The sequence below is a fragment of the Cololabis saira genome, chromosome 11 (genome assembly GCF_033807715.1).
Source record: "Cololabis saira isolate AMF1-May2022 chromosome 11, fColSai1.1, whole genome shotgun sequence".
NCBI classification, from domain to species: Eukaryota; Metazoa; Chordata; class Actinopteri; order Beloniformes; family Belonidae; genus Cololabis; species Cololabis saira.
This window is the reverse complement of record NC_084597.1, coordinates 47,888,324-47,913,337: the sequence shown is the minus strand read 5'-3', so window position 1 is coordinate 47,913,337 and position 25,014 is coordinate 47,888,324. Positions and strand designations below refer to the sequence as shown.

Genomic DNA, 25,014 nt, shown 5'->3' with positions numbered 1-25,014 from the left:
TCCTGTTCGGTTTCGGCCATGGCGCCAAGAGACTTTTCTTTAAGTTGTGACATGATACAGGCGTGTACCGATTTTGGTGCATGTACGTCAAACCGTATTGTGGGGCTTGAGGCACAAAGTTTTCTAGGGGGCGCTGTTGAGCCATTAGGTCCCGCCAATTAATGCAAACCATTAAATATCAAATTTTTCACCAGGCCTGGCTCAGTGTTTCGAGAGGAGGTAGTAAAACGTTAATACCTGAAGCAACAGCAGGACTGGTGTCATCACCATCACCACCTTTGAACAGCCAATATGCTTACAGTGTTTTTTCATACACGTATAGTTCATACAGGAAGATAGTGTAGCCTTTGTCTCACTTGATTTGGCCTTGTATTCATATACATACTAATTGAATGATTATAGGCTATCCCATTTGTTGCCCAAATAAATAATTTCAAAATCAGTAAATAATTAAAATCAGTACTCGAGTTGTAAAAAAAAGAAATCAGGGGGGATGGTGGATTTTATCATATGGGGACAGATAATTTGTGCTGATTACAAATAATATAATATATTACAAATAATAGCAGTGACCAAAACACCTGCAGAAATACTGCAGGAATGACATAGCAGCAGTTAAATGCAGCCTTCTGTAAGCTTTAAATATCCACTGGGCTTACATCAAATACATCAAAACACAACAATAAAAACACTTTTCTGAACTTATCAATATGACTCTGTCCTTCACAGGATAAGTAAAATGGATCACTGCAAAAACTCTAAATCTTAACAAGAATATTTGTCTTATTTCTAGTTAAAATGTCTCATTTTAGTAAAAAAATCTCATTACACTTAAAACAAGACTCATCACTGGAAAAAACAACAATTTTCACCTGTTTCAAGTAGATTTTCACTTGTAATAAGTAGAAAAATCTGCATGTGGAACAAGATTGTTTTGCTTGTAATGAGAAGATAAATCTTGTCCCATTGGCAGATTTTTCTACTTATTTCAAGTGAACATTTACTTGAAACAGGTGAAAATTGTCAAATAAGTTATTTTTCTGGTGTTATTTTTCTGGTGATGACTCTAAATGTTGAAATAGCAGTAAAACCACATTCATTGATGAAATGACATAAGGGATGGAAAGGGGTGATGGCAGTTTTACAGGGGGGATGATTTGGACCGTTTTTATTTCAGGGGGGAAAACCCCCTCATCCCCCCTCAACTCGAGTACTGATTATAATAAAGTGTCTTATAAATCAATAATTTTAAAATCTCAATCCTTATTTTTATTTAACGGCCAGGGTTTATAGGCTGCATATTTACACTGTGTAGCCTGAAAGTGAACTGCAACTTACGTGCGGACGCATCTTTGCTGTGGAGGGGGCTGAATAAATCAACCAATTTTTTACATTTGGCCGTGTCTTCCTCCAGCGCCTTTTTTTTCTCTCTCCCTCTCGGCACCGCCTTGTCGAGGCAAAACCTCATTTTAACTCTCCCTCGCTGTGGAAACAGCCCCTGCTTGTAATAATGGCTGCAGCTCGAGCGGCAGAGCTGGTGGTGGGCGTGGTTTCAGCAGCGGAGGAGACCGCGGGGTGGTGTGCATTTTTGTGACGTAAAGAAAATGCACCAATCTTAACGGCTCACAGAAACCACGTGACACTGGGGGACTCTGTAAGGGTGGGGGCGAGCAGATCTTGCAGATTTTCATAGGGATTTCATCTTTTCTGTGTTGGCAGGCTGAGGGGAGACCACTTTAAATATGTTAAAACAAGAAAACACGTGTTTTTCATAATAGGTCCCCCTTTAAAGATTTTCTAACAGTTTAGTTTGTTATGAACGTCAGAGATGTAGTTATAACACTGCATACTTGTGAATAATTATAAACATTGAAAAACGTACTTTTATATGAAAATAACCAGAAACAGATAGCTATAACATGGTATTTATATACTGCTTTAATGAACATTATTTTTATAGCCTATAAGCTATAAATATTATTTTTCTATTTTAATAAAATTAAATGTTTTTCTCTCATTTCAATTAAAACAAATAGGAATATTATCGGTTTTAATGACAATTATTGTACATCACAGCTAATTGTAAAATACATTGATTCAATTCGATTATATACAGGAATTACAGGCTATGATAATAATAGAAAAGAAAGAAAAATGACTCAAACAAAAAAAAAACAGTGAGTGAGACAGGCAAGACAGCGACAACCAATGCAAGTGGGATGTCAACAGTGTATACATATTTCAAAACACAGACAACAACTTCTGAGCAAGTGGTTTGTTGAGCAGATATTGGAATTAATCTCAGATATTTGCATGAGGTCACTCTCACTCTCAACTAAATAAATAAATAAATATATATATATAAATACAACAACACACCTCTCTCCTCTTAAAATAAATTCAAATAAACAATCAAACTTATTTCCTTATACAATTTATACAAAAAACATATGTCTTTGTAAAAGAGCATAATACAAAGTCTTTCAGAATAAATGTACGTATTTTTAACGTGTGACAGCATCCTGTATCATAACTACATCTCTGCCGTTTGTACAAACCAAACTGTGTGGAAATCGGGTAAAGAGTCTGAGAGTTATGAATGATTGTAGTCCGGGAGAAACCTTGCTCAGTAGAAATGATGCACTAAGACGCAAATAATGCCCTGTCCAAGATGGCGGCCGCATCGATCGGCGCCCGGTCCAAGATGGCGGCCGCGCCCCACCCCCCTCCCCCGAAGAGCTGCGCGCGCATTCCAAACTGCACTCAACCCCTCCCCTCCCCTCCCAGTGCAGCTGCATCAGTCCTGCTGGATCTGACTGAGACACAGTCTGATCACACATAAATATTCATTTAAAATCACGTCTAATGATTAGGTTTATCAAAATCACAGGACATTTTCAAAATACAGTAAACAATATACTTATGAAGTCCCATATGTCTATGACATTTATTGACAAAGACATAGCTTTTTACGTTATTAGTTCATTTTTTTAATTTTTAGAGTGACCAAGTTTTTCAAAAACAATATGTTACAGTGTATGATTTTTTACTCCTGTTGTAAGCTATCTGAAACTGTCTTTTGATTTTCCTTACACAAAATCTTTGATTTTTAATTAATATTTTTCCAGAAATACAGAGTGACATAAAAATGCCAATTCCTTTCAAGAAATAACCACGATACGCGACACAGTCAACAAGGAACCTACTGCCAATCAAATGTGTCAATTTCATTAAGATTGGATAAACCAAACAGCAACTAAAGCACATAATTTGATGAAAAATGTATACCTGACCAAAAGGTGGCGCTATGGAGTTCATCCAAGATTGTCATATCCACTTGTTCAGAATGCAAGCCCGATTAAATGTATTGAATTTGGGTTCATTCTGACCAACTATGTTTAAGTTACAACAACTTTTATGTTCATGGCGAGACCCCGAAATTTGACAACCTCTGACAGCGACGCCCTTTGACACAAACTTACAGTTTTCTCTGTCACTCATCGTCAATGCCTTACCTATTATCTCACCAACTTTGAGATCAAGAAACTGATCTCGTTTGGAGCACAGATGCAAACTAGAAGACATGACAATTCCTGGTGCCAACAGGTGGCGCTACAACCGATCCTGAATATTCCACCATAGATGGGTTCAGGCTCAACCTACAATCATGCACATACGTTTTCGACCACATCAAATCATGTATTGCTGAATTACAGCCAATTGATGTTTGATGGCGAAGCTTAAAAATGACCTCAAAATTCGCCGGATCACTACGGTCACGCCCTCTGGCAGAAACTTAAAAGCTTCGCAATTTAGCGTCGGCCATGTGTCTAGATTGTACAAACCAAGTTGTGAGCCAATTCGATAAAATCTCTAGGAGGAGTTCGTTAAAGTACGAGGCCTAGAAATGATCAGAATTCATGAAAAATGACATTTTCTGTTCAAAATGCCGGACTTCCTGTGTAACTTAGACCATGGGTCCAAAAGACTTTTTTGTAGCTCTTTGTCTAATATAATACTCACATAAAGGTCATTGCTGTAAGTCAAACCATATTGTGGGGCTCGTCAAAAAACATAAAATAGGTGGCGCTATAGAGCCCATTCTTGTGGACCCATGCCTGTCGCCCATAAAATACGTAATTTTACGCGACTCTGGAAGCGTGTGCAAAATTTGGTGAGTTTTAGAGCATTTTAAGGCCTCCAAAAAGGCAATTTATTTACGGCGAGAATAATAATAATAATAATAATAATAATTAAAGCTGCAAGCAGCGATGAACGGGCCCTCGCACTCACGGCCACCGCCCCCCATAAGCATATCAAAAATGACACCACCCACGACTTCCTATGTCAAACCATTCAAAAGATATAGCAGAAAAAAGGGACAACCAATCAGAAGAAGGGGCGGGGCTAATTCAGGCCAATGAAGGTCAAGGACTCCATACAGAATGTGATGACACCACCCACGACTCTCTATGTCAAACCATTCAAAAGTTATAGCAGAAAATCGGGACAACCAATCAGAAGAAGGGGCGGGGCTAATTTTCGCCAATTATGGTCAAGGACTCAATACCGAGTCCCATGATACCACCCACGACTCTTTATGTCAAACCTTTCAAAAGTTATGGCAGAGAAAAGTATTCTAGTGGGCGCTGTTGAGCCGTTAGGCCACGCCCATTAATGCAAACCATGAAAAATCAAATTTATCGCCAGGCCTGGCTTGCCCATAGGAAAAACAACACCAACCGCCGCTGAGTTTGTGTGCAGTTTCCCATTGAAACAATATCTCACACTACTGAGGTTAGATGAAAAACATTAATTAGATGAAGTTGGTAATTAAAGAAGCATGAGGCAGGATTGAAGCAGGATTTATGAAAAAAATGTGTATACGTTTTAAGTTTTCTAGTAATAATGTCAGATGAAGCGTTCCAAACCAAAAAGAATGAGCCCTCTAGTGTATCTCTCCGTTGCCTTGAACAGGCTGTGTGCTGCAAAATGTGCTGCAATTGTGCCCGGAATTTCCCGCGCTGTCCTGCGGATGTGACGTCACATGACGCAGCATGCGCGTTCTCCCCCTCTCCCGTGCCGGCTTCGCTGTTGGCTGCAGTACCCCCAACGTCCGTCGTGGCGAAGGGTGGTGCTAGAGAGTCTCATTTCTTAAAAGGAGCCTCAAGCTCCTTTAAAGATTACAATATTTAGATATCACTCATCACACCAGTAAACAGGAGAAACCACAATGGTCAATTCTCGCCAAATTGAGTAAATTCCAATTGTCCCTGAACGCACCAGTGGATGAAAGATGCAGTGGATGAAGAAATAATCATCAGTTTCCGAATTCCGACGGTGTATATTTTTATTTGCACCTTTTGCTATAAAAAAAAAAAAAAAAACAGTCAATGAAAAATGGATAGGAATAGTAAGCCAAGAGGACTTATAATATTACAAAGTTCACTCTCACTCTCAAATAAATAAATAAATATATATAAATAAATACAACAACACACCCCTCTCCCCTTCAAATAAATTCAAATGAACAATCAAACTTGTTTCTTTATACAATTAATTAATTTATACATTTATCAATATTCCATACCATGTCTTTGTAAAAGAGCATAATACAAAGTCTTTCAGCATAAAAGTACGTATTTTTAATGTGTGACAGCGTCCTGTTTCATAACTAAATCTCTGCCAGCCTCTCCAAGATGGCCGTCGGTACCTTATCCAAGATGGCGGCCGCGCTGAACGTCAGCTCAAATGCCCCGCCCCCCCGCGGGAGATGCGCGCGCATAACAAGCCCCCGCCGACCCCCCCCCACCCCCCACCCCACCCCTCCCTCCGTCCCCCGCGGGAGCACCCCTCCTTTCTCTACTCTCCTCTGGCTGTCACCCGCTGCAGGCAGTAGTCAGAGTTAAGAATCCAGTGAATTTAACATAAATATTAATAGAAAATCACCGGTCCCACTCAGGCTTATGAAATTCACAAGATATTTTCTCATTATAGTAAACAACATATCTACGTAGTCGGATGTTAATTTTGACATTTTGTGACAAAGACATAGCTTTTTATGTTATTAGTTCATTTTTTAAATTTTTAGAGTGACGGAGTTGTTCGAAAATAATATGTTCCAGTGTATGATTTTTTAGTCCTGTTGTAAGCTATCTGAAACTGCCATTTAATTTTCCTTACACAAAATCTCTGATTTTTAATTAATATTTTACCAGAAATACAGAGTGACATAAAAATGCCAATTCCTTTCAAATTACGACCACGATACGCGACACGGTCAACAAGGGACCTACTGACCTTCATCATATGTGTCGATTGGATTAAGATTGGATGAACGAAACAGCAATTATAGCACATAATTTGATGAAAAATGTATACCTGACCAAAAGGTGGCGCTATGGAGTTCATCCAAGATTGTCATATCCACTTGTTCAGAATGGAAGCCTGATTACATGTATTGATTTTGGGTTGATTCTGACCAATTATGTTTAAGTTACAACAACTTTTATGTTCATGGCGAGACACCGAAATTTGACAACCTCTGACAGCGACGCCCTTTGACACAAACTTACAGTTTTCTCTGTCACTCATCGTCAATGCCTTACCTATTATCTGACCAACTTTGAGATCATTAATCTCATCTCGCTTGGAGCACAGATGCATACTACAAGACATGACAATTCCTGGTGCCAACAGGTGGCGCTACAACCGATCCTGAATATTCCACCATAGATGTCTTCAGGCTCAGCCTACAATCATGCACATACGTTTTCAACAACATCAAATCATGTATTGCTGAATTACAGCCAATTGATGTTTGATGGCGAAGCTTAAAAATGACCTCAAACTTCGCCGGATCACTACGGTCACGCCCTCTGGCAGAAACTTAAAAGCTTCGCAATTTAGCGTCAACCATGTGTCTAGATTGTACAAACCAAGTTGTGAGCCAATCTGATAAAATCTCTAGGAGGAGTTCGTTAAAGTACGAGGCCTGGAAATGACCATGATTCATGAAAAATGACATTTTCTGTTCAAAATGCCGGACTTCCTGTGTAACTTAGACCATGGGTCCAAGAGACTTTTTTGTAGGGCTTTGTCTGATATAATAGACACATAAAGGACATTGCTGTAAGTCAAACCATATTATGGGGCTCTTCAAAAACATAAAATAGGTGGCGCTATAGAGGCCCATTCTTGTGGACCCATGCCTGTCGCCCATAAAATACGTAATTTTACGCGACCCTGGAAGCGTGTGCAAAATTTGGTGAGTTTTTGAGCATTTTAAGGCCTCCAAAAAGGCAATTTATTTACGGCGAGAATAATAATAATAATAATAATAATAATAAACATCACAGATACAATAGGGTCCTCGCACTTTCAGTGCTCGGGCCCTAATAATAATAAACATCACAGATACAATAGGGTCCTCGCACTTTCAGTGCTCGGGCCCTAATAAACATCACAGATACAATAGGGTCCTCGCACTTTCAGTGCTCGGGCCCTAATAATAATAATAAACATCACAGATACAATAGGGTCCTCGCACTTTCAGTGCTCGGGCCCTAATAATAATAATAATAATAATAATAAACATCACAGATACAATAGGGTCCTCGCACTTTCAGTGCTCGGGCCCTAAATATTCTCCAATTCTCTGACAGAGTTTTCCCAAAATTCACTTATAACTATACATGACCAAAATACATGACTGTGGACACACACACACTGGAAAAACTCAAAATCTTACCGGGAATATTTGTCTTATTTCTAGTTAAAATGTCTCATTTTTAGTCAAAAAATCTCATTACACTTAAAAGAAGAGTCATTACCAGAAAAATAACTTATTTGACAATTTTCACCTATTTCAAGTAAATTTTCACTTGAAATAAGTAGAAAAATCTGAAGTGAAAATCTACTTGAAACCGGTGAAAACTGTTGTTTTTTCCAGTGATGAGTCTTGTTTTAAGTGTAATGAGATTTCTTTGATTAAAAATGAGACATTTTAATTAGAAATAAGACAAATATTCTTGCACAACTGTAATGGAGAAGTGAAAGTGCTGACGGTGTGTGCCTGCTGTGTCGTTCAGCTGGAGAAGTGCTCCCAGGAGCTGGGAACCAGCACCAAGGCCGTGACCTCCAGCATCGCTCAGCTGCTGAGTGAAGCCACGCAGGGGAATGAGAACTACATAGGTGAGTTAACCAGGAGCACACCCACGACTAGACGGAGGCTAACATGTACACCTTTGCCTGCAGCTTTGATGAAAATTAATGGATCTGCACTAAAAATCACTATTCTTCCTTTACTCATCCCGGCGCTCAACATCTCTCTCTTCCTAATCATGTCTTAAAAATGAGATTAATTCAGATTTAAAGGTTCTTTTTTTTTCAGGCTCTAAACTGTAAAACTGCGAGAATCCAGGTGGTGTTGTTATTTTTATTTTATTTTATTTTATTTTATTTTATTTTATTTTATTGTTTGCTTTGTCTCGAACAAAACCCATCAAATTAAAACAATTTAACAGTCTCATCCAAAAATAAAATACACAGCAAATTATTATTATTATTATTATTATTATTATTATTATTACTATTATTACTATTATGACAAAGGTTCTCATCATGTTTCTTTACTATTACTTTTACACTTTTTACACTACACTTTTTTTTACAATCCTCTGACACGCTTCCTAGTTTTATTCCATCCATCAGCTTCAGATGTCATGCGTTTACATGGGAAGTTTAATTCCCCTTAATTCAGAATTAAAATTAAATCCGATTTTAAAATGAGTAAAAATTACCATGTGAACACCTAATTCTGAATGAAAATGGTCATTCCCAATTCAACTTAATTCCGAAGTAAGTAGCTGGTTTATTCCGATTTTAAATCCAATTAGAATAATTCCGCGATCATGTATCCACTCATTCCACTTTAAATTAATTCCGGTCTTTCTTTCTGCTCGTTCCCGCCCGTCTGTCTTCATGACGCTTATATTCCACGCTGGGTTTTCCAAACAAAGTTTCAAGATGGCAGCACGCAGTAAACGCTGGTCAAGAGCAGAGACCATTTTTTTAATAAATAGCTTAGAGGACCTGGAAATAATGAAAAGAACAGATGGCAGGAAACATAATAATTGTGAGCTTTTCAAAGTTGTAGCAGCTAAGTTTGTTTTTCTTCCGGTAGTTTAACTTCCGGTCCCCCCCCTATCCAATCAGAACCTTCCCAAACCCCAGACCTGTAGAGGAATTGGAGAAAGACCATCAAACGTGTTTTCCATGTAAACCTCAATTTCCATGTAAACTCGAAAGAAAATAGTTTAATTATGAATAATTAATTCCGAATTAAAAAACATCATGTAACCGTGGCCAGTGATAGGTTTTATACAAGAATTGTGATCAAACGCTGTGAAAGGTTAAAGGCTTGACCTTGGTTCATCCCTGGTGATGGTCAGATATGTCCTCCTCCACGCCTGAATTCAACTCAACTCAACTTTATTTATAAAGTACGGTGGCCGAGACCCGCCATTGCTGAAAATAAAAGAAACGCTGCAAACAGAAACAAACGCCGCTGCAAATAAAACAAAAAAACGACTTAAATAAAAAAAGCCACAACAAGGAAGTGAATTACCGGGGACTATTTTTGCCGATGCGCCGGTGTTGCACATTAAATATTACACGTAGCGACGTTGAACACAAACCTTTTCACTTATTTTCTCGTTCGTTGTTCTTCTTATTCCTCACTCTTCTTATTTCTTCCTTTTCACTTACGTCCTCTTCGTCTTCTTCTTCTCCTCTCACGTAAAAACACCGGTGCATCAGCAAAAATAGTCCCCGGTAATTCACTTCGTTTGTGGCTTTTTATTTGTGCCGTTGTTTATTTTATTTATACAGCAGCGTTTCTTTATATTTGCAGCGTTTCTTTTATTTGCAGCAGCGTTTGTTTTTATTTGCAGCGTTTCTTTTATTTGCAGCGGCGTTTGTTTTTATTTGCAGCGTTTTCTTTTTATTTGCAGCGTTTCTTTCATTTTCAGCAATGGCGGGTCTCGGCCACCGTAATAAAGCACTTTAAAACAACCACAGCTGAAACAAGGTGCTGTACACAAATAAATAGAACAACACAGGAACATAAGACAATTTACAAGAAATTAATACTAAAATAATTGTTTATTGTTTTTAAAACTAATTAAAAACAATAACTAAAAACAAACCATAAAAACACTAAAACGGGAGCAGAGCATTAGGGCCAAACTAAGACAAAAACTAATTTGGAAATTACGAGAATGAAGTCGTAATATTATGAGAATGAAGCCGTAATATTACGAGAATAAAGTCATTATATTACGAGAATAAAGTCATAATATTACGAGAATAAAGTCGTTATATTACGAGAATAAAGTGGTAATTAATGAGAACTCTAACCCGAAGAGCACATATGTCTTTTGTGGAAGAGGAGCTGTCTGGTATAGTATAGTGTAGTATAGTACACTATAGTATAGTATAGTATAGTAGTGGTGACTGCAGGGCTAGCGGTGGTTCCATCTGCTTCCATTCAGAGGTTTTGTTGTTTCTCAGGAAATAATGAGGATGATCATAAAGATTTTCCTCTTCCACTAAAGACACAATTTCTTCCAAGTCTGTGTGGTTCCTTCTTCATGACGCTTATATTCCATATAGACACAGTCGTTTGTACAATCGTTTTAAAGTCCTTCTACTGATAATAATTCCATGCTGATGTGCCAAAAGATTAAGTATTTCCTTATTTATGAAACCAATACCAAAATATAACTTCACAAGATGCTCAATATTCTTCATTTTAACACAGTGAGAAGACTGCTCTTCCTGTTAGTTCTCATAAATTACCACTTTATTCTCATAATCTTATGACTTTATTCTCATAATATTACGACTTTATTCTCATCATATTATGACTTTATTCTCGTAATTTCCAATTTTTTTTAAATCTTAGTTTGGCCCTAATACTCGTCGTACATGCAGGGTTGAAAGCCATGGAATAAAAGTGGGTTTTAAGACGAGTTTTAAAAATGGACAGTTATGAGGCTTGTCTAATGTTTAAAGGAAGCTTGTTCTATAATTTTGGAGTGGCAACAGAAAAAGCTTCCGTTTTTACCTCCGTACCTCCAGGAGCAGCAGATCAGCTGACCTAAGGCACCGGGCAGGGGCAGTTGAATTGAATTGAAATTTTATTTCAAACATGAAACAGTAGTGAATACAAAACATAATAAATAACTGTAAATAAGAAAACAAAACAAAAATATAAATTAAAAAAAAAAACAGGCATCCACTATAATTAACATGTTCGAAAAGGAGTAGGAAGAAGTAAAAACGTATTAAATCCTACCCCCTATACTATATTTCATAATGATCAAAATTAATTTAATTTCTATACAAAAAAAAAGATCAATATATAAATATCAATAATAATAGATCCTCACACCTATATACACTGATATAAATATACCCATTTATAAATTAATTTATCAGTCTCAACAATATACAAAAAACTAAAACTCATAACGGCAGAGCCCCAAAAGCAACCAAAACCCTCTCAACCCCCTCCTCCCTGTACCTTGTAAAAATCATTTGTTTCTATTTGTTTTTAAACTGGTTGATGCTTGGACATTGCTTCAGATCCACACTCAGTCTGTTCCATAGTCTTACCCCATTATTTGTTATGCAGAATCTTTTCATTATAGTTCGATACTGCTGAATCTTGAAATTTAATGTTTCCCTTAAATCAGGGGTGTCAAACTCATTTTGCTTGGTGGGCCAGATTTGACCAATTCTTTTCTCGCGGGCTCAAAATAACAAAATCGGTGCAAAATTTTTTTTTACTATTGTTATCTAATCCAATATCAGTTTAGTTAATTTTAAAGGAAATATGCACTTTGTTTACACTCTAATTATGTAAAATATAGCCTATTTCTTCAGGATCTTTTTTTCAAATTATGTAAGATACTTTTAATATCATTTTACAAAGATAAACAGAAACAAGTATGTTTTTTTATATTTCGCTTTTTTATAGGAAATGTAATTAAAAGCAAAATCTTTCTTATTACATCCAAGAGTGTTTCTTTGTGATTTAGGGCCCGATTTACTAAAGGTTTGCGTGTGTTAAAACGTGTGCAAACTTGACAGCACCCGCAAATCAAAGTGCCAGCTGATCTACTAACAGCGTGCAAAGACGACTGCGTCTCTGAAATGCGCAAAATTGCACACGCAATCCATTTAGTACTTTTGCCCTGATGAATAATCAATATGGGGCGTACCCGGCAGAAATCCTAAATACTGGGAGGGGAAGATGCAAATATGTCCATTTACCACGCGCAATGAGATTTACCAAGCCTGAAAGTAATTGCGCGTATTGTGATTGCGTCTGTATTTAATACGTTCGAAAGGAAGGTGCTAATCTGCTGCTGCTGTTATTGTGGCAAGGAGGCGACATCCAAAATCAAAGAATACGCAGAGAGAGAGTCTTTATTCTGCTGCATGCTATTTTAAAAATGGTTGCACAAGTTTTATTAAAGGCCACTTTTTCTTTAGTTCTTCGCCTTATATCTTGCCACCTTCTTTTAATGTGCCCCCCTCCACTCGCCCACAAGCAGGCCAAGCCTTTGTGCCAAAACTTTGTATTTTATTGATTATTTATCTTATTGAACGTGAAATCATCCTTCGTAAATTACATTTAATTAAAACCCGTGCTTATTAATCACAAAACACAGGTTAAACATCATGACCAAATCCGCTCCGACCCGCTGTGTCAGGATCAGCGCAGAGACTGCAGCTTCGCCTGAATTATGGTTCTGCGTTAAATCGACGGCGTAGCTGACGGCGTAGGGTCGCGGTGCGGTGTGCGTCGCCACGTAGCCTACGCCGTCGGTTCTGCGTTGGTGTGACGCGGAACCATAAATCAGCCTTTAGTGTGCGCTCTGTGCGCTGTTCTGAACACTTCTCTTCTCTTCTTTCGGCCATATGCTGGTCCCGTCTGTCACACATTTACTGTCTGTGTTTGCTATATAATATATAATATTTGCAATATACTGTGGACATCTGAATAAAAACTTAACTCATAAATAGATGAATCAAAGCGCTCTCCAGCTCTGTGTCTGATTGTCTTTTTCTCCTCAGATCATGCCGAGCACCGCCGGGTCACGTAAACCCGACCAATTAAATATTAAAATCAAATTCGGTCCTGTGGCCCGTTTTTCTATTTCGTATTTTTGATCTGTGCCTAAAATTGAAATATGAAAAACCAGACGTTTTTCCGTTTTTTGTGTTACCAACTGCATTTATTCTATCGTAGGTTTTCTCCGATATTGCGTTTCTTTTGGTAATGTTTAAATTTCTTTGCTGTAGTTCATGAATGTGTTTATTTGCCTCTTCCACTAATATCTCTAACTCCAACTCGTCAAATTTCATTTTGCGCTTGTGACTTGTGACTGTGCTTTCCATCCAGACTCTCCATGGCGCAGAGTTTGCGCTCGCAAACCTTAAGACACGCAACACCTCATTTAAATACTGCTGCTTGCACCTGTTATCAATTGCGCACGCAATCTTAGTTGATCACCCACAAACCACACGCAAACAGCACGCGCAAACTTTTTCAGTGCACACGCAATTTAGTACTCTTTATTTAGGATCTTAGTAAATCGGGCCCTTAGAGTATTTATTTTTAAAAATTGGCGCGGATATTTACGCCAGTGTGCCGAAAAAGTCAGCACTTCTTTTTTTAACTGTTTTACTTTGTCACTATCCTCGTATTCAAAACTGAAATTCTCTGAATAAATATCTTCTATCATCTTTTTTAGCAGTGATATTTTTCCTGCGAAAATATATAATAGTAGTCAATAAATAGTAGTTAATAAAAATAAACGACCGTCTAAAAAGAAATAAAATCGGCAAATGCATTCTAGAAAACAAAAAAAATGTCAAACGGCTCTATTTGTGGAATAACGATGGATTTGTAGAAGAAATATATTATCGGATTTGCTGCGATTCATGGCAATTATTTATGCCTTCCTTTTTAGTAAATTAACATTTCGGTTTTTTGCGTCAGAAACTTCTCGCGGGCCGCATGAAAACCTCTCTCGGGCCGCACATTTGACACCCCTGCCTTAAATCATACCCTCCCTCTCTTTCATGAAACAGTTTCATGAACGTTGATGTCTGAGCATATTCTCTCTTCTCCCGTCGTACGTAGGTATATCAGCCAGAGATATGGCCCAGACGCTCAAGTCCCTGGCTTCTGCCGCCAGAGGAGTCGCCGCCACCACCCAGGACCCGGCAGCGCGCTCCGCTATTCTGGACTGCGCCGGTGACGTCATGGACAAATCTGCCAACCTGATCGAAGAAGCCAAGAGAGCCATCGCAAAACCTGGAGATGCAGAGAGCCAACAGAGGCTTGCCCAGGTCTGCCGGGTTTACTTCTGCCACGTTGTGCCTCTCGCTCGTGGGTCGGCAACCCGCGGCTCTAGGGCTGCCCTCGTGGCTCCCTGGAGCTTTTTAAAAAATGTTTGACCTTTTTTTCTTCTTTTTTTTTCCTTTTTTCCTTTTATTTTGTTTTTTCTTCCTTTTTCCTTTCCTTTTTAATCTCGACATTTCGACTTTTTTCTCAACATTTCAACTTTTTTCTTGAAATTTTGACTTTTTTCTCGAGATTTCGACTTTTTTCTCAACATTCTCAAGTGCATAATGAAAAAAAAATCTTCCCCCAGTTATAACTAATATAGCTACATGCAGCATGTGTTGCCTTCATTCTAAGGCTCATACAAGACTTTTCATTTTTTGCGGCTCCAGACATATTTGTTTTGTGTCTTTGGTCCAATATGGCTCTTTCAACATTTTGGTTGTCGACCCCTGATCCAGCTGCTTATGAACTCAATTACTGAGGTTGTAATGACTGTGTTGTGTGTGTGTGTGTGTGTGTGTGTGTGTGTGTGTGTGTGTGTGTGTGTTTAGGTGGCTAAGGCCGTGTCTCAGGCTCTGAACCGGTGTGTTAACTGCCTTCCCGGCCAGAGGGATGTGGACAACGCCATCCGTACTGTGGGCGAAGCCAGCAAAAGCCTCCTGGCTGATTCTGTGAGTGCAGTGTAAACCAGCAGCAGGAACTCGAGTTCGCCTCCGTCACATGTCACCGCCAGTAGAGCGTCCTTGTCGGCCATTACTTAAACTTGTATGAGGTGTCGCTGGTTCGGATGACGGCTTTATAATTTTGAATCAAAATCAATCTGATCTACCAGGTTAGGGTCGTTTAAACTAGGATTATTAAACTTAACTCCAGAATATTCTTTCACAGGATACTTTAAAAAGCCTAATAAAGGCTTTATGTCTCAATGTACAATCCCAAAATATTCTCTCATACTTCTGGGATTTTCATACTTCTGGGACTATTATGAATGTTATATTTCATAGATAATTATGATTACTTTAATCTATAGTTCATATAGATTAATCGTAAAAAACATATTTGAAGTGAAATAGGTTTATGTTGAAATGTCTGACTACATGAAGTCAGAATTTCTGGTTTTACAAAAACTAACGAACACGTCATCTTTGAAAAGTCATAAAACTGCTTTTCAAGGTTGAAGGAGTTTTTTTTTTTAAGTTTTCAAATCCCAATAATTTTCTTAAACTCGCCAGATTTCAAGTTTTTGAAGTCAAAACTTCCGACTTAATAAACTAAGAAAAATGAATTCACTTTATAAACGTCAGCTTTACAAAGAACATTCTGGGAAAAAGTATTTCATCCCACTCATTTGCTTCTTTTTTTCTTCAAGTGGTCATATTGGTGCTTGTGATTCAGTATTAACGGAGAAATGTCTGGCAGATTAAAATTAAGCAAACAAGTTTGATTTATTGTGGTTCTAGTCTGGGCCGTCATAAAATTTGCAAAGAAAACAAATCCTTATCAGCAGGAGGTTTTTGTCAGTTAGTCACCACTTTAGCATTCCTGACACTCGTTTAGTCTTTCAGACACACTTTCTACTGCCGTTAAACTTTTACTGTTAAAGTCCGAAGCGCCGGATGTTTACAAGGTCTTGGCGAGACGCCTTCAAAATAAAAGCACTAAATATCGGTCTCCTTAATATATAACAAATAAAATAAAAGCCTGGCTTTAAATAACGTTAATGAGACATTACAAACACATTTATAGAAATACTCATATTAAAGGTAATTTACAATTCCCATTATTTTATTTTTTTGTTATTAATTATTTTATTTATGTATGTAACATTTAGTAGTTGAAAACCGATAACCATAATAGTCTTTTTCCATACATAATATTTTTGTATGACACAGAAAAACAAAATAAAATACAAATCAATCATCAGCCCCACCCTCCCTCCCTCCCTCCCTCCCTCCTCCCCTCGGACCAACGAAATTACATAATGCATAATTATTTTTTTATCACATTTGCCTTGTGTCAGTATATATGCAGAAAAAGTACCTATATTTTACGCAAATATACCGCATATAAGTACACACCAATACACCAAGCCGAAGAAGAATGATAAAAATCATCATATGATAAAAAGTACCAATTTCATTGGAAGTACACAAAGTACATTATGAAGTATTTAATAATTTCATTGCACATAACCGTCGAGTTTCCAATTCCCATTATTTAATTAAATTTTTTCGAAAATGACGTTTGACATTAAACCCGTCCGCGGTACAGAAAAGGTTGGGGACCAGTGGACTAGAGGAAAATGTGGAATACTGATTGTGTGATTGCGTGGTTGTCCTGCTGCTGCAGTTCCCGTCCAGTGGGAGGAGTTTCCAGGAGGTCCAGGCTCAGCTCAACCAGGTGGCAGCTGGTCTGAACCAGTCAGCCAATGAGGTGGTCCAGTCGTCCAGAGGGACCACTCAGGACTTAGCCAGGGCCACCAGCAAGTTCGGGCAGGACTTCAGCAACTTCCTGGAGGCTGGTGTGGACATGGCGGGGACTTCCCATGTGAGTATCCCGTTCCGCCCGCACATCTTCACACCAGAGATCTTTACTCAACATGGAGTCTGTACCCCCTCCTTTTGATTGACTGTGTTTCCATGCATCAATAATCCTTTTCTAACCGGAATATTAGCAATAACCCGGTTTTGCACGGCCATGTAAACACCAATAACCCCTTTGAATAACCCGAATTTGCTCATATTCCGGTTTTTAAAAACCCCAATATGACCCCTGGGTTACTCCTTTTCTAACCCGAATATTGGGTCATGTAAACGCCAAACGGAATATCCCCATCAAACGGAACAGGAATTTGTTTTGTGCTCATGTTCTGTTCACAAGGAATCCTGGTCTTTTGAGTCCAGGAAGTTCTTATAAACACGGAGAAACACAAGACCAGGAGGAGACTAATCACTTCATAAATGTAATGAAGGATATGAACATTTCTGCATTTGTAGACGGTAGAAAGTACCGGGATAGAAGATTTACAACAAGGTGAGCGAAAAGTTGCGTGAAGCAGCATTTGTTTTGAATTTGGATCCAGGAAGAAGAAGAGGAAATGACGGTAATTGCGTCATGACGTTCTCCGTGCGTCGCTGGTTTGATCCAGATATCCTGAATGATTAATTACCATGTAAACAGGGTAGGGATAGGCGGTATGGACTAAAAAATGTATCACAATAATTTCTAGCATTTATCCTGATAATGATAAAAAAAATACCATTTCAACTCCACCTTTTTAACTATAAATCTATCACCACATTCAGTCTTTGGAGCCCCCAAATCACTGCTCTAAAAGAATACTAAATGCTACTAAACTACACCAATGGGAATTTATCTTTCTTTCTTTCTTTCTTTCTTTCTTTCTTTCTTTCTTTCTTTCTTTCTTTCTTTCTTTCTTTCTTTCTTTCTTTCTTTCTTTCTTTCTTTCTTTCTTTCTTTCTTTCTTTCTTTCTTTCTTTCTTTCTTTCTTTCTTTCTTTCTTTCTTTCTGAACGGTAAAATATCGCCCATTCCTAATACAGGGATAACCCTGTTTGCTCATGCATGTAAACGGAATATTCCCAATGTTTCAGTAACCAGAATATTAGCAATAACCCGAATTTTGACTGCATGTAAACGTAGTCACTGACACCTCATTCGACCAATCAGAAACTTCCCTGTCCCCTCTACAGTTTACATTAGCGAATGAGCGCCTGTATGCAAATGAAGCGCATGTCCCCCTTTTGTCATGAAAAAAAATCAGCCAATTGGAGCAATCGTGCTGATGACTGGCACATTGTATAGCCAATGAAATGCTGAAAACAACGATGTGTCGCTTTAGGGGGTTGGAATAAATCCTACAGCGGGAATCTCCATGCATTCCACGAAATCACTGCAGCGAATGAAATGTGCGTCCGTGTTTTGACTCTTTTATATGTATTTATATATAATTCAGCAATATTGATAGTGAATCTGGATATGGGATAGGATACCTCTAAGTGTCAGCTTTCATTAGAGGCTAAAACTATGACTGTACGTTTTTTTTTTTTTTTTTTTGGTGTTGTTATCAAATTTGAACTTGCACTACATAAGGCTTCATGCTGTGGTCTCATTGTGTTTTCCAGCTAATAAGTCACAGATTCACTCATCTGCAGACAAAACAAATTTCCGGCTGAAATAAAAAACCTCTTTTTCAATGTGTTCAAACTGGGATTACTCAATGCTAGTAGCAGTTAGTGATTCTGACAGTTGGGGGGAAAACATGTCGGAGTGTTACCTTTCAAGAGATACCAAACCATCCATGTACTTGAAACGGCTCAAGAACAGCTTTCAATTTACTTTTGGTATGCCTTTCGATAGGCGTTTTAGGCGACTTTTACAGGAGTGGCAACGAGATAACAGCAAGAGCACACCGGGGTACGAGGGGGGTGTTTACCTGCTGTACGACCTGTGCTGAACTTGTCCTCCTCCTCATCTTCTCCAGTCCAAAGAGGACCAGACACAGGTGGTGTCCAACCTGAAGACCATCTCCATGTCGTCCAGCAAGCTGCTGCTGGCGGCCAAGGCCCTTTCCACCGACCCCGGCTCCCCCAACCTGAAGAATCAGCTGGCGGCAGCTGCTCGGTGAGAGACGCATCTCATCCCGCAGTTTTACCCCGTTCGCTCTGACCTGTTATCTGTCTTTTCTCACATGTCTGGACATTTGTATTTGTATTTCATTTTTACAGGAAAAGAACTAGGGACAGTACATAATATTATTTTCATGTAAATATGCTAGATTATAGCCAGTGGTTAATTTGCATCTTTAGTCCCTGGTTGATGTAAAAGAAGGTTCCAGACACATACATTACATACAGTCCAAGAAATGATGACACACAGCAGTAAAATACACTAATAAATACACAATAAAAGGGAAATACACTAAGATATAACATACAATAAAATGCACTAAGATGTAACATGAGTGCAGACTTGATTCTGTAGAAGCTTGTTCTTCAGTGTTTAATGAAGGAGGTGAGGGTGGGTTTGTCTCGTATGACATTTGCTACTGTGTTCCATGTATGAGATGCTCCGTATGAAAACGCTGACTGCCCAAAAGTAATTTTTCTGAATGGGACAATACAGTCACCTAGATCCTGCTCTGGTTTACCTTTTGAGGAACCAGAGCGGCCTCCCCACATACAAGGGGACAAGGCAAAACTGGAGCTGGGTGATGAGGCGTAAAAAAACCTTGCAGAGCGTAGAATGCCAAAAAAATAAGGCTTTTTATTCCATGTAAAAAAAAAAAACACGTACAGGCAGAGGGCAAAATCAGCATTCCAAAAAAGAAGGCACAATGGGGCATAGCCTCTCAACAAGCTTCCTCCATTCAGCAGACCCCCTTCTGGTATACAGCTGCTGTTTATAAACCCAGGCAGGGTGGAGATGTTGATTGGACACAGGTGTACCACAATCAGTAGAACCAGGCACACCTGCTCCCCCGCAGACCACGCCCAATCCTCCACTCTGCCACACACATTTAAAAAAAAGTCCGGTGATGGTGAGAAGGGGAGGGGTTGCTCACTTTCTCACACTTCCCTCCCCCTCTGGAGTCTTGTCAATTCAATTCAATTCCATTTTATTTATATAGCGTCTAATACAACAGAGTTGTCTCTAGACGCTTTCCAGAGACCCATACCCAGAACATGACCCCCGAGCAGTTATTACATAAACAATGGCAGGTAAAAACTCCCATAGTGGGAGAAAAACCTTAAGCCAAACAGTGGCAAGGAAAAACTCCCCTTTAGGAGGGAAGAAACCTTGAGCAGGACCAGGCTCATAAGGGGGGACTCTCCTGCCGAGGGCCAGACTGGTGGGTAAGGGACGGCAACAGCACAGCAGGCAGGTGGAAGCAGCAACGGGATGACCAGGGGTGGGGACCGCAGGCCAGCACGCAGCTCCCGAAGCTCCGGCCCAATCATCAGGTCCCAGGTTGGGATGCAGGGTCGGGGAAGGGTTGAAAAGGGGCAGGGCCAAGGAGAGGAGTCTTGACGGACAAACCTTCTCCCCCGCCTGCCCGGGCTGTTACCCTGCCCCCCTCACTCCCACACTGCAGGTTCCGGTGTCCGGCAAAGGATGCTGCAACATGGACAAAAGAGAGAAAAGGGAGGAGAAGGGGGGGCCAGCACAAGAAACTACAGGAGCAACTCTGACACACTAAAGTTTACACTACCTAGAGATTTACCAACACCAGCTAGAGGTTTACTCAACCTCGTTGCGAGACAGGAAATCAGCCACTTCCTCCGGTTGCCGAGGACGCTTCCTACCGGTTGCCGAGGACGCTTCCTCCCGGTTGCCGACCGCATCCTGCCGGTTACAAACCGCCTCCTGGTCACCGGGTCTCCCAGACTCCTCCTGGTCACTGGGTCTCCCATACCCCTTTTACACCAAGCTGGTTCCAGGGCTGGTTCTGGGCTAGAGCCAGACTTAGCACCAGTTCTTTGGTTTTACACAGCCTAAGCACCGGCTCCTGGCTCTCAAAACTGGTGCTACACCAGCCCTCTTTGGTTGCTGGGCCAGCGTTAGAACCGCTTTCCGTCGGGGGTTGGGGGCGGGGCTGGGGACGGTGTTACTGAACAACCAAAGCAGAGTAAACACGGAAGAGCGCCGTTTTTAAACAACGGAGCGTTGAAGACGGCGGTTAAGTTAGCAGACTCTTTTATTGTTAATCCATTTATTTAATAAAGGATGTAAAACAGAAGCAGCAGTGGTCTACGGTACAATCCATCAACAGTAACGTCGGCGGGCTCCGTGTGGAGCGGCAGCCTCGCGTCCGAGCCCGCGGGGGAGCGTTCCAGCCCTGGGACCCGAGGCTGCCGCAGCCGCTCCATCGCGGGGACGGGTCCCAGCTCGCTCCCAGCCCGCAGTTCTGGTTCCGCGTACATCGACGCAGAGCCTACGGCGTAGGTTACGTAAGCTTCGCCGTAGGCTCTGCGTCGATGTACGCGGCGACGCGCGCCGTAATTTCTTAACAGGCGTAACTACAACTGATAGATTTCATCTATTAAACCAACATTTATCTTCCTAAATGATTTATTTCATCCAGCGTAATTCTCAACAAAGCTGCAGTCTTCTCCCCCGAGAAGACGGCGCAGGTTGAGCCGGCTGAGGAGCTGCTGTGCTCCTCAGCACAGCAGGGGCTGCCGGGGCTGCCGCCTCTCGAGTCATTTCTTAACAGGCGTTATTTGGATAAACTGAGCCCAGGTTGGGGATCTTAAAGGGTTACTTTACCTGAAAAAATATTAAAACTTAATAAAGTGCCATATTAACAGCGCTACAGCTGAAATTAAAACAGCTTTTGGCTCTCAGCTTCCTGATCAGGGTGGGGATGGAAACGAGGGGGCGTGGTGGTGACGTATACAGTAACGTGATGACGTGGCTCTCTGGCCAGCTGCTGGCCAGCACCAGCTGTGTAAAAGCAAACGGTTCTTTCTTAGAACCAACCGCGAACCGGCTCTAGCACCAGCACTAACACCAGCCCTGGAACCAGCTTGGTGTAAAAGGGGTACCAGACTCCTCCTGGTCACCGGGTCTCCCAGACTCCTCCTGGTCACCGGGTCTCCCAGACTCCTCCTGGTCACCGGGTCTCCCAGACTCCTCCTGGTCACCGGGTCTCCCAGACTCCTCCTGGTCACCGGGTCTCCCAGACTCCTCCAAACCCACGGCCTCGCTTCCCACCTCTTCTCTCCAGTTTTTCAGGTGGCGCCAAAGATCCCACTCCTGACACCAAATGTGAGGAAGCAGAGCGGCCTCCCCACGTACAAGGGGACAAGGCAAAACTGGAGCTGGGTGATGAGGCGTAAAAAAACTTTGCAGAGCGTAGAATGCCAAAAAAATAAGGCTTTTTATTCCATGTAAAAAAAAAAAACACATACAGGCAGAGGGCAAAATCAGCATTCCAAAAAAGAAGGCACAATGGGGGATAGCCTCTCAACAAGCTTCCTCCATTCAGCAGACCCCCTTCTGGTATACAGCTGCTGTTTATAAACCCAGGCAGGGTGGAGATGTTGATTGGACACAGGTGTACCACAATCAGTAGAACCAGGCACACCTGCTCCCCCGCAGACCACGCCCAATCCTCCACTCTGACACACACATTAAAAAAAAGTCCGGTGATGGTGAGAAGGGGAGGGGTTGCTCACTTTCTCACCAACCTGTTCAGGTTTTTCTTTATAAATATATTTACAGTTTTTCACAATTGTTTAAACACATTTCCTGATAGACTAGCTCACTTTCTCAAAACTCTAAACACAAATTACAAAATTCACACACAAAATGCTAAATCCTACACTTTTCTTGCAAAAGCACACTCTACCCTCAAAACAGTGTTAACTCTTCACTAAATGGTATTTCCTTCTCAAATGCCAAACACATACATCATTTGAGTAGACATTTCTAAGCACCCACTGAACACTGATGTGCAGAATGGAAGACACTATAGTATGAATGGAAAACACTATATGAATGCCTCAGTAGAATCATGCATTTGTATGTTCAGTGTTACACCTTCAGCTGTTGGATGTAATATATCACCATATAGTATTCATATGTATAGGCTACTCAAATAGAAAACAACACACAATTCTTTACTGTAACAACAAATACGTAATATTTTACAGTATGAGTAGGAATGCTAGAAGAAGTGCAGTGTTGTAGGGGCCAAGGGTGGCATGGTGATGGAGGACGCCGTGGTGATTGAGTCCAGTTTGCCAGTTTGAGCAACATTTATTTATTTTTCTTATTTATTTACTTTCTTTCTTTCTTTCTCTCATATATATGTATGTTCTTCTCATGTAGTTATTTTGTTATGTTTTTTCAAATCTTGCACTCTAGTGGTTACATTGTGTTACTGTAAAAGGGTAGACAAAATAAGCTTTGGCTGCAGTCTACACCTTTTGGTCCTTGTTTGATGTACATGCAAAAAAAACAACTTTGTATTGACTACTGACTTCTATAACGTGATGTTGGCCAGGGACCTCTGTGATGGCACGCTGGCCGATGATATTCCTCCCTCGGCGCCTTCTTTTTACAAGGTTGAACCCGCTTCATCAATGAATATGAATTCAATAGCAAATTGCTGTTTGCATGTTGCACAACAGCCTTTGGAGTTTAGAAATGTGATTGACTGTGTGTTCTGTGTGAACAGCAAGAGAGGGAATTCTGGAAGAGTGTGCAGGATATTGGGAATTGTGTGTAGTGTTGTGAGAAATGTGTGGTATGGAATGGGAATTTGAGTCTAGAGCAGTAAATGTGCTTGGAGTTCAGCAGGATTGGTTCAGCCACCTGACACATGAGTTTCAGGTTGTGCACATTGTGTCTGATGTTCCAATAAATGTGTTTAAACAATTGTGAAAAACTGTAATGGAGGTGGAGCCAGACCATGGATGATTTTATATACAAGGATGCAATCTGAGTATAATATATTTGTTTACAGGGCCGTCACAGACAGCATCAACCAGCTCATCACCATGTGCACTCAGCAGGCTCCGGGCCAGAAGGAGTGTGACAACGCTCTCCGAGAGCTGGAGGTAACAAATACAAAAGGGCAGATGTATATCTGTTTTAGGAGTGAAACTGTGGAACTCATTAGATAACGACCTTAAACTAGCAAACTCAATAAAAGCATACAAGATAATATTCAAAGCAAAGGTAATGGACACATATATAGAAGCAGAATAAGCAAACAGAACAGAATGTAAACATGCATGAGATGAAATGACAACCTTAATTGGTTTTGTCGGTTTCTTTAGCATCTTTTCACTTTCTGTTTTCAGAGCTATCATTATTAGTATTATCATTATTACTATTACTATTATTACAGTTATTACAGCTATTGTTATTATTATTATTATTATTATTATTTTGTGTAGACTCATGATACTTCATTTGTTCTTTTTGTATATTCTATTCTGTTAAAAGGTGGGTAGATAAGCTTTATGGTTCAAGCCCAGACCTTTTCGGTCAAAATAATCACAATGTTGAACAGGGAAAAACCTGTGTTATCTTGTTTGTGATTGACCGAAATAAATATAAACTACCGTAACTAACTAACCACCGTCACGCAGCCGTCGGTCTGACAAAGTTTAGTGAGCGGAGATTCACGTAGGACTGGCGTTATGGTCAGCACAGGTGTGCAGACGTGTGAGCTTGGATATTATCTGGTCTGTGTGTGCAGTCGGTGCGGGGGATGCTGGAAAACCCAACAGAAGCGGTGAACGAGCTGTCCTTCTTCGAGTGCATCGACAGTGTCATGGAGAACTCAAAGGTACCACACGCGCCGTTTACCCCGTCCCTGCTCATGATGCACGACGACTCCTTTCTCCAAACACGTTGGTCTGAATCAAGACTGTGTCCCATCACCAGGTTCTCGGCGAGTCCATGGCTGGCATTTCCCACAATGCCAAGAACTCCAACCTGCCCGAGTTTGGTGATTCAGTCAGTGCTGCATCCAAAGCCCTGTGTGGCCTCACTGAAGCAGCTACACAGGTAACATGTTCACTTTTGGATGGTTTATATTAGGGGTGTAACGAT

General features: G+C 40.3%; 1 protein-coding gene across 1 annotated transcript in view; it reads left to right on the top strand.

The window, feature by feature from the left end:
* Window positions 1-25,014, top strand: part of tln1 (talin 1) — a 256,414-nt gene that overhangs the window by 151,480 nt on the left and 79,920 nt on the right. The window contains 8 exon segments of the mRNA XM_061734635.1: window positions 8,091-8,193; window positions 14,219-14,427; window positions 14,977-15,096; window positions 16,775-16,972; window positions 18,929-19,068; window positions 23,918-24,011; window positions 24,659-24,748; window positions 24,847-24,969. Of these exon segments, the coding sequence (XP_061590619.1) occupies window positions 8,091-8,193; window positions 14,219-14,427; window positions 14,977-15,096; window positions 16,775-16,972; window positions 18,929-19,068; window positions 23,918-24,011; window positions 24,659-24,748; window positions 24,847-24,969 (1,077 nt within the window).